Source organism: Phalaenopsis equestris, unplaced genomic scaffold (assembly GCF_001263595.1).
Source record: "Phalaenopsis equestris unplaced genomic scaffold, ASM126359v1 Scaffold215229, whole genome shotgun sequence".
NCBI lineage: Eukaryota > Viridiplantae > Streptophyta > Magnoliopsida > Asparagales > Orchidaceae > Phalaenopsis > Phalaenopsis equestris.
The window spans coordinates 160321-173701 of record NW_018233946.1 but is presented as its reverse complement, the minus strand read 5'-3'; the positions used below and the strand labels follow the sequence as shown (position 1 = coordinate 173701).

The window sequence follows — 13381 nt, the reverse complement described above, 5'->3', positions numbered from 1 at the left end:
TACATAAATATTTGCAAAATCAAAATGCCCGCATAGATAAGGTAGAGAATACCAGAATAGAGAGGAGAGAGAGAGGGACCGCTACATAGAGGGTGGAGAGGCAATGATCCAAATAGAGCCAAAGAACAGAGGGGAGAGGGAGAGGGAGAGGAAGAATGACAAACTCACCACAACAACCACCAGAACCAATAGATTGAAATGGAAAGAAGCCCTACCCACCGGAGTCATAGATCCAAGGGAATCGATAGAATAAAGTTAGGGCAACAATCATGAGATAGGGGTGAAGGGGTAGCGGGTAGAGCGAGCGGTGTGTGGGATGAAGGAATCACGAAGAAACGCAGGCTGCAGGTTCGACCCACGATCCACGATTCATATAAATTTTTCGAAGCCGCTTCCCCACAACATTTACCAAACGCCACTAGCAGCGGTGTGCAACTGTACTACGGATAAAAAGCCACCCCATACAGAGCCTTAGCCTTAGTAAGGATCATTTGCGAGTAGAATTTTTGCATTTAACAATACTAAATTTATGACTATTGTGTAGATACCATAAAACTAAAATTGGAGATCGTAAATATGCTTACTTTTAAGGTGAAATTTGAGATGTTTAAATTGACTTGTATATTAATTTTTGATAGTGGATTATATGGTGAAGATCTAAAAAACTATACTAATTTGGAGACATAAAAAATTTGAAAGATTTACATCCAGAATCTTATAATTGAAATTTTAGGATGTGTTAATATCCTTGGATTATGTAGATAATCATCTGACAAGTTATTACAAACCGATTATAAATAGGCCTGTAAACGAACCAAAAACGAGCGAACAAAACTGGTGCTTGTGTTGGATTCGTTTAAAATTACGTGTGTTTGAAATAGACTCGTGTTTGAAATTGTTCGTGAAGTTACTGTTCGTGTTTGGTTTAATTTGTTTGAAATGTTTGAATTGTTGAAGTTGTATGAATTATTCGAAATCTTACGAATTTGTTTGTATTGTTCGAAATCTTTCAAAAACTAAACATATATGAAATTAATGCTTAAACCTGTAAGAATCACAACACAAATACAAAATAGTCGAAACACAGCTTATAATAAAGCAATAATATCATATCTCATCCATTAAAAAATCAGATCTTGAGGCAATATGCGAGATTTCACTTCCAAAAACTAGGTTTCACTCAAAGAAACTAAATAAATCTAAAACAAATATAAGAAAATTTAAGCTAAGAGATGAATCTGAAGATAAATACGAAATTATAGAATTCAATATAAGCTAAGAGGTGAACTTAAAGATCAAATTATAATTTATAGGATTTAATTTCGTTTTTAGAGTATAAAATTATTTTTAAAATATGATAGATTTTTTATACATAATTATTTTAAATTATTTTTTATTTCGAACAATAACGATTCGAACATGATCAAACAAATAACTGTTCGTGTTTGGTTCGTTATAAACCGAATGAAAAAAAAATTGTTCGTGTTCGCCTCGTTTTCTTATCGAATGAATCGAACCACAACTCCCCGATGAGCTAAATATGAACTGTTCGCGAACATCGATCTTTTTTGACAGCCCTAACTATAAATGAACAATATAACTCAATTTTTAAATGCAATAACAAAAAAAAAATTATGAGTTTTTCCATAAAAATGAATTAAATACTTAATTTATTATTTTTGGATTAGCTAGAACCCCACCCAAAGCATTTAATTTAAATTATTTCGATTTGACTCAATTTAAATTCTAAGGCTCCGTTTGGGGCAGCTTATCTGTTGTGGCGTCATTTGGAAAACGCCACCTCACTATTTGAAAATTATATTTGAACAATTTATTCGAAATCGTTGTTGGTTTTTTACACTAAATACGGAAAGCAGATGAAATATAATTTTGGTCTACGTTTTCAAATAATCGGTTTATCTGAATAAGCACATGTTGCCCTAAACATATCCTAAATTAAATCAAATAAATAATTTTACAAAAATTACATTAAATCAAATTAGATCAAAACTGAAAATTTCCGTTTTGATTTGTTTTGAATTTTCGGATTAAGCGTTTTGCTTCCCGCACCAGCACCAAACCGACGCTCAGATTTTAGCCGACCTTCGGGTTTGAAGTCGCAGTCTCAGCTTTTGCTTTTGGTTCCAATCGGTCTCCCCGTCTTGTACTGCCGTTCCGCTCGATTCCTTCCTGAGAATTATCAGCTGCAAGGGAATTTTGGTACCCCCGGCTCCTCTTCTCCCACCCCCCACCTCCCACCCCCCTGGTTTTATTTCAATCGATTGCTCACTCTCATCTCTTTGAACCCTATTGAAATTTATACTCTTTGCTCCCTGGGACTACGTGGGCTGGAAGGAAGTGGAAGGGTGGGATGGTGAATTGGGAGTTGAAGCACTGCTGCAAGCACGACCAAGTCGTCTTCATTGTGACCATTGGCGTCTCTATTGTTGTAATCCTCTCTGTAAGCGCATCTCCAAACAAATCTGCTCCATTTTCTTTTCTTGGGTCTTGCTCTTTTCCCTTCAATTTCTGCCTTAGCACCGGATTGGGGATGTAGGAAGTCATAATTCAGGGAAAGTGAAAAATTCATTAACTCCACTTTCTGATTGACTCAGATCCCAATTAAGGGAGTTTTACTGTTTGAAATTTTGAGACATGGACCTGGGTTGGCTGTATTGGGATACTTTGGTGTTTTTGATACTAATCACTCAAAATATTAAATATAACATTTTAACTGCAAAAATTTTAAATTTAATATTTATAACCACCCGAAAGCTTCACTCAAAATCTTCATCAGTCAGTTTAGGAGGGAGATTGTAATGAAAAAAATGGTTAAAATATTATATTTAATGTTTGGGTGGTTACAATGGTATATTTAATATTCTTGGTGGTAGGTCCTATAGTTTTTCTTGGGACAATACCCAAATGCTTTACTCACTTAAATTAGTTGCGAGAGCTTCTTCTATTAAACTTGATTATAAGCCTCTTCTTTCTTGGATGAATTTGTAGCTTTGGAGGACAGTGCTGCTAACTCCTTTCAAGCTTATCACAGTGTTCCTTCATGAAACGAGCCATGCTCTTGCTTGTAAGCTAACTTGTGGTGATGTAAGCACTCTTTGATGCCTCCAGTTCTATGTTATTCCTATTAGTTTTTGAAACATGGCCTTCCCGTTTGTTTCTTTAAATAAACTTGATTCAGAATGATTGCTAGCGTAATAGGCCAGTAGCATTGTTTGTAGTCATTACATGGTATCAACTTAGATAACTTTTATAATTTGTGGAACTTCGTATTGAGTTCAAGCTTTTGAATTTGCATAATAATTTGCACAATATATGCATGAATTACATGAAGATATTTATGGACAATTGACTATTTATTATGACAATTATAAGCCTATTGTTGGTATGGACATTAATGTGGAGCTTAAACAATGTGCTATACATCTAAATCTTGAAAAGGTTTCTTAAATGAGCCTTTTAAGCAATTAATTGAAAGGGGGGTCTATTTAAAATCATGCAATATATTGGATAAATCCTTATAAACTAGAAATTCTAAGACGTTATGTAACTAATTTGTCTTTATTTTATAAAACCACTGCCAATGCCTTTGATTCTTCTTTATTTCATTTTTTTCATTGTTAATTAACCTCGAACACTCTATTAGAAAATCCTATAAATCATGATCCTAAATTTATACTAGAAAATAAAATTCTGTTCATGACAAATGGTGTATTTTAGAGATATTTTCTATTTCGATTTGGTAAGCCTTTATGTTATGATTCATGGACTATAACAAGAATTTTACCAAAACTTTCTTAATCATTATTAATTGTTAAATTCATTTGAGCTACTTTTTTATCCAACCGAGGCAAATTTGATGGAAATTTGGAAGTTTTCGAAAAACACAAATTGGATATTGAGATTAGTAAATTAGCAAATTAAATATTATTTTTCATTTTAGTTATTTAATTTTATAGTTTCTATTTTAAATTTTAGGTAACTTGTATGATTATGGCTAATATGTTATCTACAAGATTATATTTTGTTTTATATTTTAACAAAACATTATTTGCACAATATGTTGGAGTAATTTTTTTTTAAGTTGGGTAGATTGACATGGACTCATCTACCCTTCATCATGCCTCCATTACAAGTCGCTTTCATGTTGATTCTTCGCCTTAGTCACATTTTTTTTTCACAATCTTATCTATAATCCTAGCTGCAACTGGAGTTACTTCTATTTCACGAACTCATCCTGTCTCTTTTGCCTCTATCATCTATGTTACGATTTATGTCCACTTTTCTCGATCCATGGGTTCTCTTGTAATTAAGGGTTGTTGATTATGTGAACTATTTTCTCACATACTATTCATGTGCTTATCTATTATTCCACTAGTACTGTTCACACTATTACGTGGGTTATACCTCTTTTTCTTTGTCATGTTTATCCATAAGTGTTTGGACGCTTGTTATGAATTGTTGGATTACTTGAGGTCTTATGGTTTTGCGCTTGAATGCATGCCTTCTCTATATATACCAACTTGGAGGAATGGAAATTGAGTGTCTATAAAGAAAATCTTTAGGCTTATACTTTCTTTCTAGTTTTTGGCTTAATAAAAGTTTCTAGATTTCCTTAAACTTGTATGTTTGTTGAATACTGATTTATTTGAGTGTAGTGCTTGTGTGACTACTTGCTTTTAGGAGATAGTTTTGTTATTAGTGCGAGGCTTCAAATTTTTGAAGTTATTGATTTCTTATCTAGTTCTTATTTTACTTGAATAGTTTAATATTGGGTTTGCTTGTGTGATTTATTTTATTCTGAACAACTAGGTTTTTTTTATTGTAGTGTAAATCTTATTCTACATGTAATTTTTTTACCTTCAAAATTTTGATTGAATTTCTATTTTTTACAATCATCAATTTAGGCATTGCTTTGGTTGAGCTTTAGCTTTTAAAAAATTTTGTTTAAAAATGGTTTTAAAAAATTAGCACAATAAAGATGATGTTATTAAAGGTGATATAGTTGTTTGAATAAATTGCTTTTTTATATTCTTTGTCATACCAAGGCGTTATCTATTGCCTGTTTAGCTATGCTATTAGTCGTAGCTTTTTAACACAGAAGGCTACAATACTCATATTTTTTAATTACCAAACTCATTTGAAATACTAATTCTACAAAAAATCTTTTTATAGAAATGCAAAATTATTACACATTTAATTATTTCAATTAAAAAGTCACCAATTTATTATTACATCTTACTAATTTCATTTAGATTCATTTTTTCCTTGGACTAAAACTTGCTACCTTTGAGATAATTTTGTGAGATATTACCTCAATTGACGTGAGAGCTCTTCTGTGGATACTGTGTCCCACAATATTGAATTGCCCGACCTTGCAATTGCGGGATTCTGCCTATGGTAGAGTCAATATCCCGAATGCTGGAATATGAATAGTGATTGGTCGCTGTCTTTGTGAAGGTGATCTCCACAATCCAGCTAGCTTGATCAAGCGAGACTTTTGCAATTTTCTCGATTAGCACGAATTCTCCAGCCTGCTGCAGCAGCCATCCTGAGTCTATATTTGATATTTCTATATTTAGAATTAGGGTTTCGGAAAGAACAATTTATATGTTTCTTTTCTCTGTTTCAAGTAAACTTTTTTCTATTGTTATTATGTTTGGAGGTGTGGTTCTCTATTTTATGTTTTTTCGGAGTGTTGTATCCTTTCTTTTTGCAAGTGGTGTATCTATATCTTGTTTATGAACAGTTGGTGGATTCCCTCTCTGCTTGCACCTCGCAGTTTTGCCGTATCTCCATTTTTGTTGTTTTCAGTATGGACAACCGCCAAACTCCTCCAAGTTGCTTTCCAACAATAGATTTTACCCCATTTACCCTTCCAAGTGCAGCCAACCTCCAATATTGTTACTTCTTTGCTATTTGACAACCAACTCCTCACTACATCTGCTTCCCAAACACCTTATAGGAGCCATATAACACTATCAAATGGTTTCAGAGTTTGATAAATCCTAAATTTTTTTGGATTTGTCTTTTCTATCTACCACAAACCTAAAATTTCAAAAAAAAAAAAAATCCCACAATACCTAAACATTTATACCGCAATTCCTTGTCTCAACCCTAAATTTTCAAAGTCTAACATTCTTACATTCACTAAAATTCCACGTCGATGCCTACCACAATAGCCTAACCAATATTTAATTTACAATCCTACATTCGCCGAAATCCTAATCGAGAGAAAAGGACGCCGTGCCGTAAAGGAGAAACTCTCAATGAGGTGTGGATGAACTTATTATGGAGGATATGAAGTGAAAGATCCTTTAACAACAATAGAGGTTTGCCACTTTTGAAAGGAGATAATTCGGTGAAGTTACTGATAGCTGTAATGGTGATTCGTCAGATCAAGGGGAGGAAGTGGATCTCTTCCACCAATAAGTTTCACATGATGAACAACCAATACCGCGCCAAATTGGCATTTAATTTTAGAAAAACCGGTATGTTGGAGTGAATACCAACATACAATATTTTGAAGGTTGAATGAATCTGGACAAATTCATCAAGTGACTTCAGATAGTAGACTCGGTACAAAGATGTCAAAGCCGACAAGACGATCAAATTAGTCGCTATTAAATTAAGGAAGAATGCTTCCTTATGATGGGAGAACTCTAAGCTTCATTGACAGCAGGAAGGGAAGAGAAATTATTACCTGGTTTAAGATGTAAAGGGAGACCTAGTGCAAATTCCTTTTCTCTCATTATCGGTAGGATATGTTCATAAAATTTCACCACCCATGTCAGAGAGATTTTTATGTCCAACACACAATTGAATTTGACGTGCTTATGCTGAAATGTAAGTTGGTGGAACCAGATGAGCCCACAATAGCGATATATCTTAGAGGATTGAGGTCATTTATTAGTAATGTGACGCGGCTGCAGTCGTATTAGTCCCTACTAGGTGTACAAGCCCTTGTTTTAAAGGTGAAGAAACAACATCACTAGATGACTCACCGTCACACCTTATAAATAGAGTTCAACCACAAGATCAGGCAACAAGAATACACTAAGTGGAACTTTCTAGGCTACCCTGCAGGACGAAACTAGTTGAGACTAGATAAAAAATGGACACAACCAACACTCTTTGATCTGTCACAGTCAGGAAGTTCTTCAATTGTCATAGATTTGGGCACAGTGCTTCTGATTGCTTGAACACGAGGATAATATCTTTCACTGATTAGGGAGTAGTGGAGGAAGCAAAGGATAATTTTCCCGATCGACGTGAATTCTCTCGCTTGCCGTAGTTGCTAGCCCCTTGTGGTTTGTCTTTTATGTTTAGATTAGACTTTTTGTTATTGTTATTATGTTTGGAGACATGATTCTCAATTATATGCTCTTCAGAGGGGTGTATCTTTTTCTTTCGCAAGTGGTGTATCTGTATCTTGTTGAGGAACAAGTGGTGGATCCCCCTCATCACCCACAACCAACTGTTCCACACTTTGTCATTCGCCATTTACCGTTCGCCGTTCGCTTGCTATTTTTAGCCCGGATAGCCACCAAACTTGTCCAACCTGCTCTTCATTAGCTGGTTTCACCACATCGACGCTTCCAAACCCCACCAATTTCCCTATTGTCATTTCCTTGCTATTCTACAATCACCCCTCACTACATTCGCTTCGCAAACACCTTTTAGGAGCCATAGAATGGTATCATTAATATTTAGTATTAATTTCATCCAACAAAATAAGATATTTATTAAGTCCATTTTTTCTATAAATTGATTTAATTGCCTCAATTATTCAAATAAATTAATCCTATTTTAATCCTTTCATGATCCAACACATAGGTTGAACCAGAGAATACAATAACAACAATAACAACAACAACAAAGCCTTAATCCCACTAAGTGGGGTCAGCTACATGAATCTTTTTTCTCCATTGCGTCCTATTTAGTGTCAAATTTTCATTTAATTCTAATAAATTAAGATCATTTTTTATACAATAAGCCCAAGTCTTCCTAAGTCTACCTTTGACTTTCTTAACATAAGTTGAATCTAAAACATTTACTCTCCTAATCGGATCATCAGATGATCGACGTTTAATGTGACTGAACCTTCTAAGACGATTATCTCTAATTTTGTTCGTCACTGGAGCTACACCAACCCTATCACGGATATATTCATTTCACATTATGTCTCTAAGTGCAAGGCCACTCATCCACCTTATCATTCTCATCTCGGCGATGAAATAAAAAGAATCTTATATAATGTGCATTTGTTTAATGTGATTTTATAACAAACACGAAAGAGTTGCCATCCATGCTTCTAGATGTTAGCTCTATACTTCCAAATATTTTTACAATTATGTAAACTTTTTTTTTTATTTTAATTTTTACCTTGAACCAGTCTCTCGGCCGAGGACTCCTCTACCTTCTCTTAGTCGGATGCCCAGCTTGACCGATCCATCATCTATGTTAGCTTCAATAACCTCGTGCAGTTTACACAAGAACATTTTCTAGAGTTATGGTACAAGTTTGTGTACAACGGCCTTCTTGGGGGTTGTAAGACCTAACCTATTTTCCATTGGAGCTTGGTGTCATGGGTGCCATAGGAGGAGGTGCTTCTTTATGGATAGCGGGTGGAATTTGATGGTGGAGAATGGGGATGATAATTTATGCTGTGGAGATGTGCGTTAATTTTGGGGGCACATTCAACTTTTTTCTTTGCAAATCTTAGAACTCACTCCAAAACGCCAGAGCAAATCACACTCGGAAATGAAAAATAAATGGATTTTTGTTTAAAGTAATTTAATATAGGTACTACAACCAAATGAACTGTAAAATGAAAAAAATGACGGTCTCTAAAAGAAAGAGCAGTTTAAAAGCTTTTCCAAACAAGGCCTTAGTGTTTGTCATAAATTTTGTATAAATTTAATTTTTCGTCAATAAAAAATAATTGATTGTTCATTTATAACTTCTACAGTCTTAATTCCAATTTCAAACACATTGTGTTTCATTCATTATATCATTTAGCTGCATTAGAAATTCTAGATTTCTTGATTTGATGAGTTTGATGAGAAATGCACAGAGAAATGTGTACTAAATATATGTAGAGAAGAAAGCTTGGATAATGATGAAAATGAAATATTTATATATGAATATTTGATTATACTTATGCTATCCACAATACTAGCTTAAGTATTTTAAGTGTATCTATTTACGATGGACTATCTAGTCTCAATAGTGAGATACCATGGCTTTCACGGCTTCCAAAGACGTAGCTTTTTGCTGAAGTTTAGGATTTTTAATATGAAATGCAATGAAACTTGAAATTCTAGATCTGAAATATTTTGTTTTGATGAGTCAGACAAACGCAATGAACAAATTGAGGTCTACCAATTCTATGATAGAGAAGAAAGTATGGATGATAAAGTAAATTGAATATAAATATGAATATTAGATTATTCTTATACAAAGCATGCTAATTGCTTATGCATTTTATATGTGTGCCAAAGTTTAGAGTTTTTTTTAATATGAAATGCACTTAAACTTAAGAAATTTATAAATTTACCATCATCATTTTATGTGATGATTATTTAATACTCTTAGAAAGTATATTTTATAGTTATAATAAAAAGTAATATAACTATTTTTAAAATGCCCCCTTGCCTTTTTGGTGAGCATTATTTAATACATTGGGTGGCAATTGGGCCTCAAATGTGGGCAATTGTTTCAATTGGAGCGGCTTTTGTCATTGTTGATGGAACTAGATATTTTAATTTCAACATACTAGAATTATTTTCTCTAAATTTACGTGTCAATGTTGCTTCGCTCATTACTGCACTGAGCATAAATCTAATTTCTAAAAGAAGCATCTTATTCTATCTTATAATATTTCTCGCTTTAAATCTCTCAAATCTTAATTCATATTTTGTTTTAGGGATGGCTTTGTGAAGGGCTTGTGGATTGCAAGAGGAAGTAGGAACTTTAATTTTGGTTTTTATTGCATTTTTGCTTCTTGAGTTATGGATTTACCTAATGATTGCAATAGTAATTTTGTTCCTTTCTTTAAACTCCAAAAGTCTCACCCATTAAGATATTGATATATTGTCCATTTTTGACCTAATAACCTCACAGTTTTGTCACATTATAACTTCCCAGGGGTGATGAAACTCCAACCGTTACACCAAAAGATCCTCAAGTTTAAGAGTCCAACTTCATTTTACTGAGGGTTTCACAATCTCCCTTGGTTAAATAACTATCGTCCTCATCAATCACTCTTAACCCAAAATTATCCACCATGCACATATGACCATTGTCAGACTGGTGTAATGCTCTAATACCATTTCCAGCAGCTCAAACTTTTAGCCATTGAGTTACTGTCCACTTTGGCCTAATGACCTCATGATTTTGTCTTATTTGTGTAACTTCTCAGGAGGTCACCCAGCCCAGAAGTAATCTGACACGAGTACGTTTAACTTTGAAGTTTTTGATGGAACTCCAACAGTTACACTAAAAGGTGTCTTAATGTTTTAAGAGTTTAACTTCATTTTACTTGAGGGTTGCACAATTTCTACGTTAAAGGAACCACATGGACTGCACATTAGCCTTCTTTGTAAGACTTTTGGAGTTTATATGTATTATTTTTTAAACCTTAATTCTAAGTACTGCTAATTATGATGAACTAGAAAGAAGGTATCGTGGGGAATTGCATCAGTGCTTATAGATTTAGACTTGACCAAGGGGTCGATCTAACTATCACGTAACAGTCAACCCTCTTAGGGCTGCTGGAGCTGTAACAAAGGAGCATGCCTTAGACTCAGTTTTTACCGACAATCATCTTGATTTGTACTTATCAGGATCAAGTAAGTGAAATATAAATCATACTAACTTGTCACAGACAAATTCTTATCATTCGATTCATTAAAATTTCATTGATATTAACCATAAATAGGAAAATGTGTATAAAAATTCTTAAACAAATTATAGAGATTCTAAAAGTATTTAAATATAAAAGCATAGATACCTCAAAAGTCTTTTATATTACCAAAAGTCTTACATTAAAAACTATACAGAATGACAAATCACCTGGTTGGCGGGTCGCTTGCTCATTAACCCTCTCTAAAAAGCAACATAGTAACATCGTGTAAGCTACAAGTTCAATAAGATAATCAATATTAAAGCAAGATTTATTATATATAAAAGAAAAAGAACTTGCGTATTGGTCAGTGACCGATATAAGTAATAACAATAATGATAAACAAACATAAATAACTTGATTTAAAAGCAGTAAATGATACTTGACCATAAATAATAAAAAATGTTGCCGGCAATTTCTCCATTTGTATAATATGCAAGGTCATATTTGTATTTTCTTTACCTTCATTTTAATCTTGTTCTCCATTTTCTGTTTTATAATTGTGGTGTTATATTTATAGGGGTGTTGACTTATTTCATTTTATCTGGTAGTCACCCAGTCCGGTGATTACAATCCTTGTTGATGAAGGTTAGTTGTTTCAACGTTTTGCTTTATTAATGCCCTCTTGATACTAGTTGGTCCGTTCCAACTTTAATATCAAGAGTTGGGGATTGAATTAAGTTACTATTAATGTTCGTCTTGTCAAAAATCTTGTCTTCACTGTGTAGGTCATTGTAAAACTGTTTAACTATCACAATATATATGACATTTTCTCAATGATCTTTTCTTGCTATAAATATTTTCATATACATTTAATACTTAATCTGAACGTATTTGCAATTAATCATTTTATTAACATACAGAAAAAAGTAATATGAAAAGCAATAATCAACAATTTGTATATAGTGCTGCAGTTTTATGAAATTAAAGTATGCAGATGTTTATTTGCTTAAGTAATTTAGGCTGATAGTAATGCTTATGCTCAATCTGATAGAGTTTTTAAATGCAAGTACACAACAATCGTATAGACTAATAAACAGTAGCATACATAAGCACTATAAACAAATGGCTTATTTATTTAGCAACTGAGTATGTTGTGCGGGTTGGCAGGTCAGCCTAGTGATGAATGTGTTGCCTAAGCTCGTTCTGACCTCACCCCAATAAATAAGCAAATTGAAAATATATATTCCTTTAAAATTTGAGGAATTTTTCAAATAAAAATCAATTTAACTTAAATATACTATCAATTGAAGTTTTTATCTCAAAACAACTTATCCTCTTTTAAAATTTGAAACTTAGCCTCCCTTTCCTAATTCTTTATTGTCTTCTGAATTCCTAAAATCAAACTTGTTACGACTATTGGTTCAACTAGTGAAAAGCACAATAAATGAGGAAGAAATAAAGGTAATTATATCGATTTAAGAAATTAAATACAGATAATTATCTATACCTCCACACATAGACACACACACAAAATCTTTCTTACCTTCAAGCATCATATTGCTTTAATTTTCCCCTCCCGATGTCCTAATCGAGAGCCTTTGGTTTTTAGTTCTGCATCTTTTGCCTCCCACTATAATACTTGGTTATGTGATCGCACAATTTGCAGGAGCAAGAGAAAAGCAGGAGAGGGAATAAGAGGAATTAAGGGTTGATCGGTTGTTTATATATGTAAATTTATAAAAAATCATATCTTACCTTATATTGCCTCTCACACCCTCTGTTCACCTGTCTTCTGCCTTGCGCCTCACTCAACTTGCACCCAAGTCACGAACAACCATGATAGACAAGGTACTAATCACATAATAAATTTTGTCGGCATTGTTCATTCTTTAGGACTTTGCAAGTTAAGAAATTATTTCTATTTCTCTTGTATTTATTATAATATAACATTAAATCACTTTAGGGAAGGTGATTAGGCAAAATAGAGAAATGAGCGGATTATTTCTACATAAAGATAATTTCCGTTTATCCTACTCCATATTTACTTTAAATAAAGACACCATTTAGGATTGTCATCATGGACTAAAGCATCCCTCTTTAACATCCTACAATATATGTTTCCTTTTTTTTTATAGTATTTATATTAAAAATTTTAATTGCAAGATTTGTAAAGTGCTTAACATCATAAAGTTTCTATTCTTGAAAGTGAATCCAGATCCTTGTTGACCTCATTTTTGGTGAGGTCTTAGTCTCCTACTCTTAGAACCTAGGATCTAGCTTTAGGAGTTCTTATTGACAATCCTAGCGGACTAGTAATGGAGCCCACCTCCCGTAGAACTTCAAACCGCTTCTTTACTCATTTTTTGTGAGAACTCGCACGAATGGTCCCAAGCACTCAACTTCTAGTTGCAAGGGCTAAGGACCAACATGCAGAGGGTCTGAAAATGAGTTCCTATAGGATCAAACGACCTTAGGTTAACCCTCGGTGACTCAGCAACGCACTTGTTGCATCAC

General features: G+C 33.5%; 1 protein-coding gene across 4 annotated transcripts in view; it reads left to right on the top strand.

Annotated features, from left to right (window-relative positions):
• The first annotated feature begins 2060 nt into the window (after positions 1–2060).
• Positions 2061–13381, top strand: part of LOC110037104 — a 38565-nt gene continuing 27244 nt past the window's right edge. For 3 of the 4 annotated variants that reach the window (XR_002295290.1, XM_020741683.1, XM_020741681.1), the window contains exons 1-3: positions 2061–2220; positions 2356–2461; positions 3010–3105. Coding sequence is in view for 3 of the 4 variants with exons in the window: in XM_020741683.1 (XP_020597342.1) it covers positions 2372–2461; positions 3010–3105 (186 nt within the window). In the remaining variant the exon portion in view is untranslated. The remainder of the gene's footprint in view (positions 2221–2355; positions 2462–3009; positions 3106–13381) is intronic. The other variant, XM_020741682.1, reaches the window with a different exon arrangement.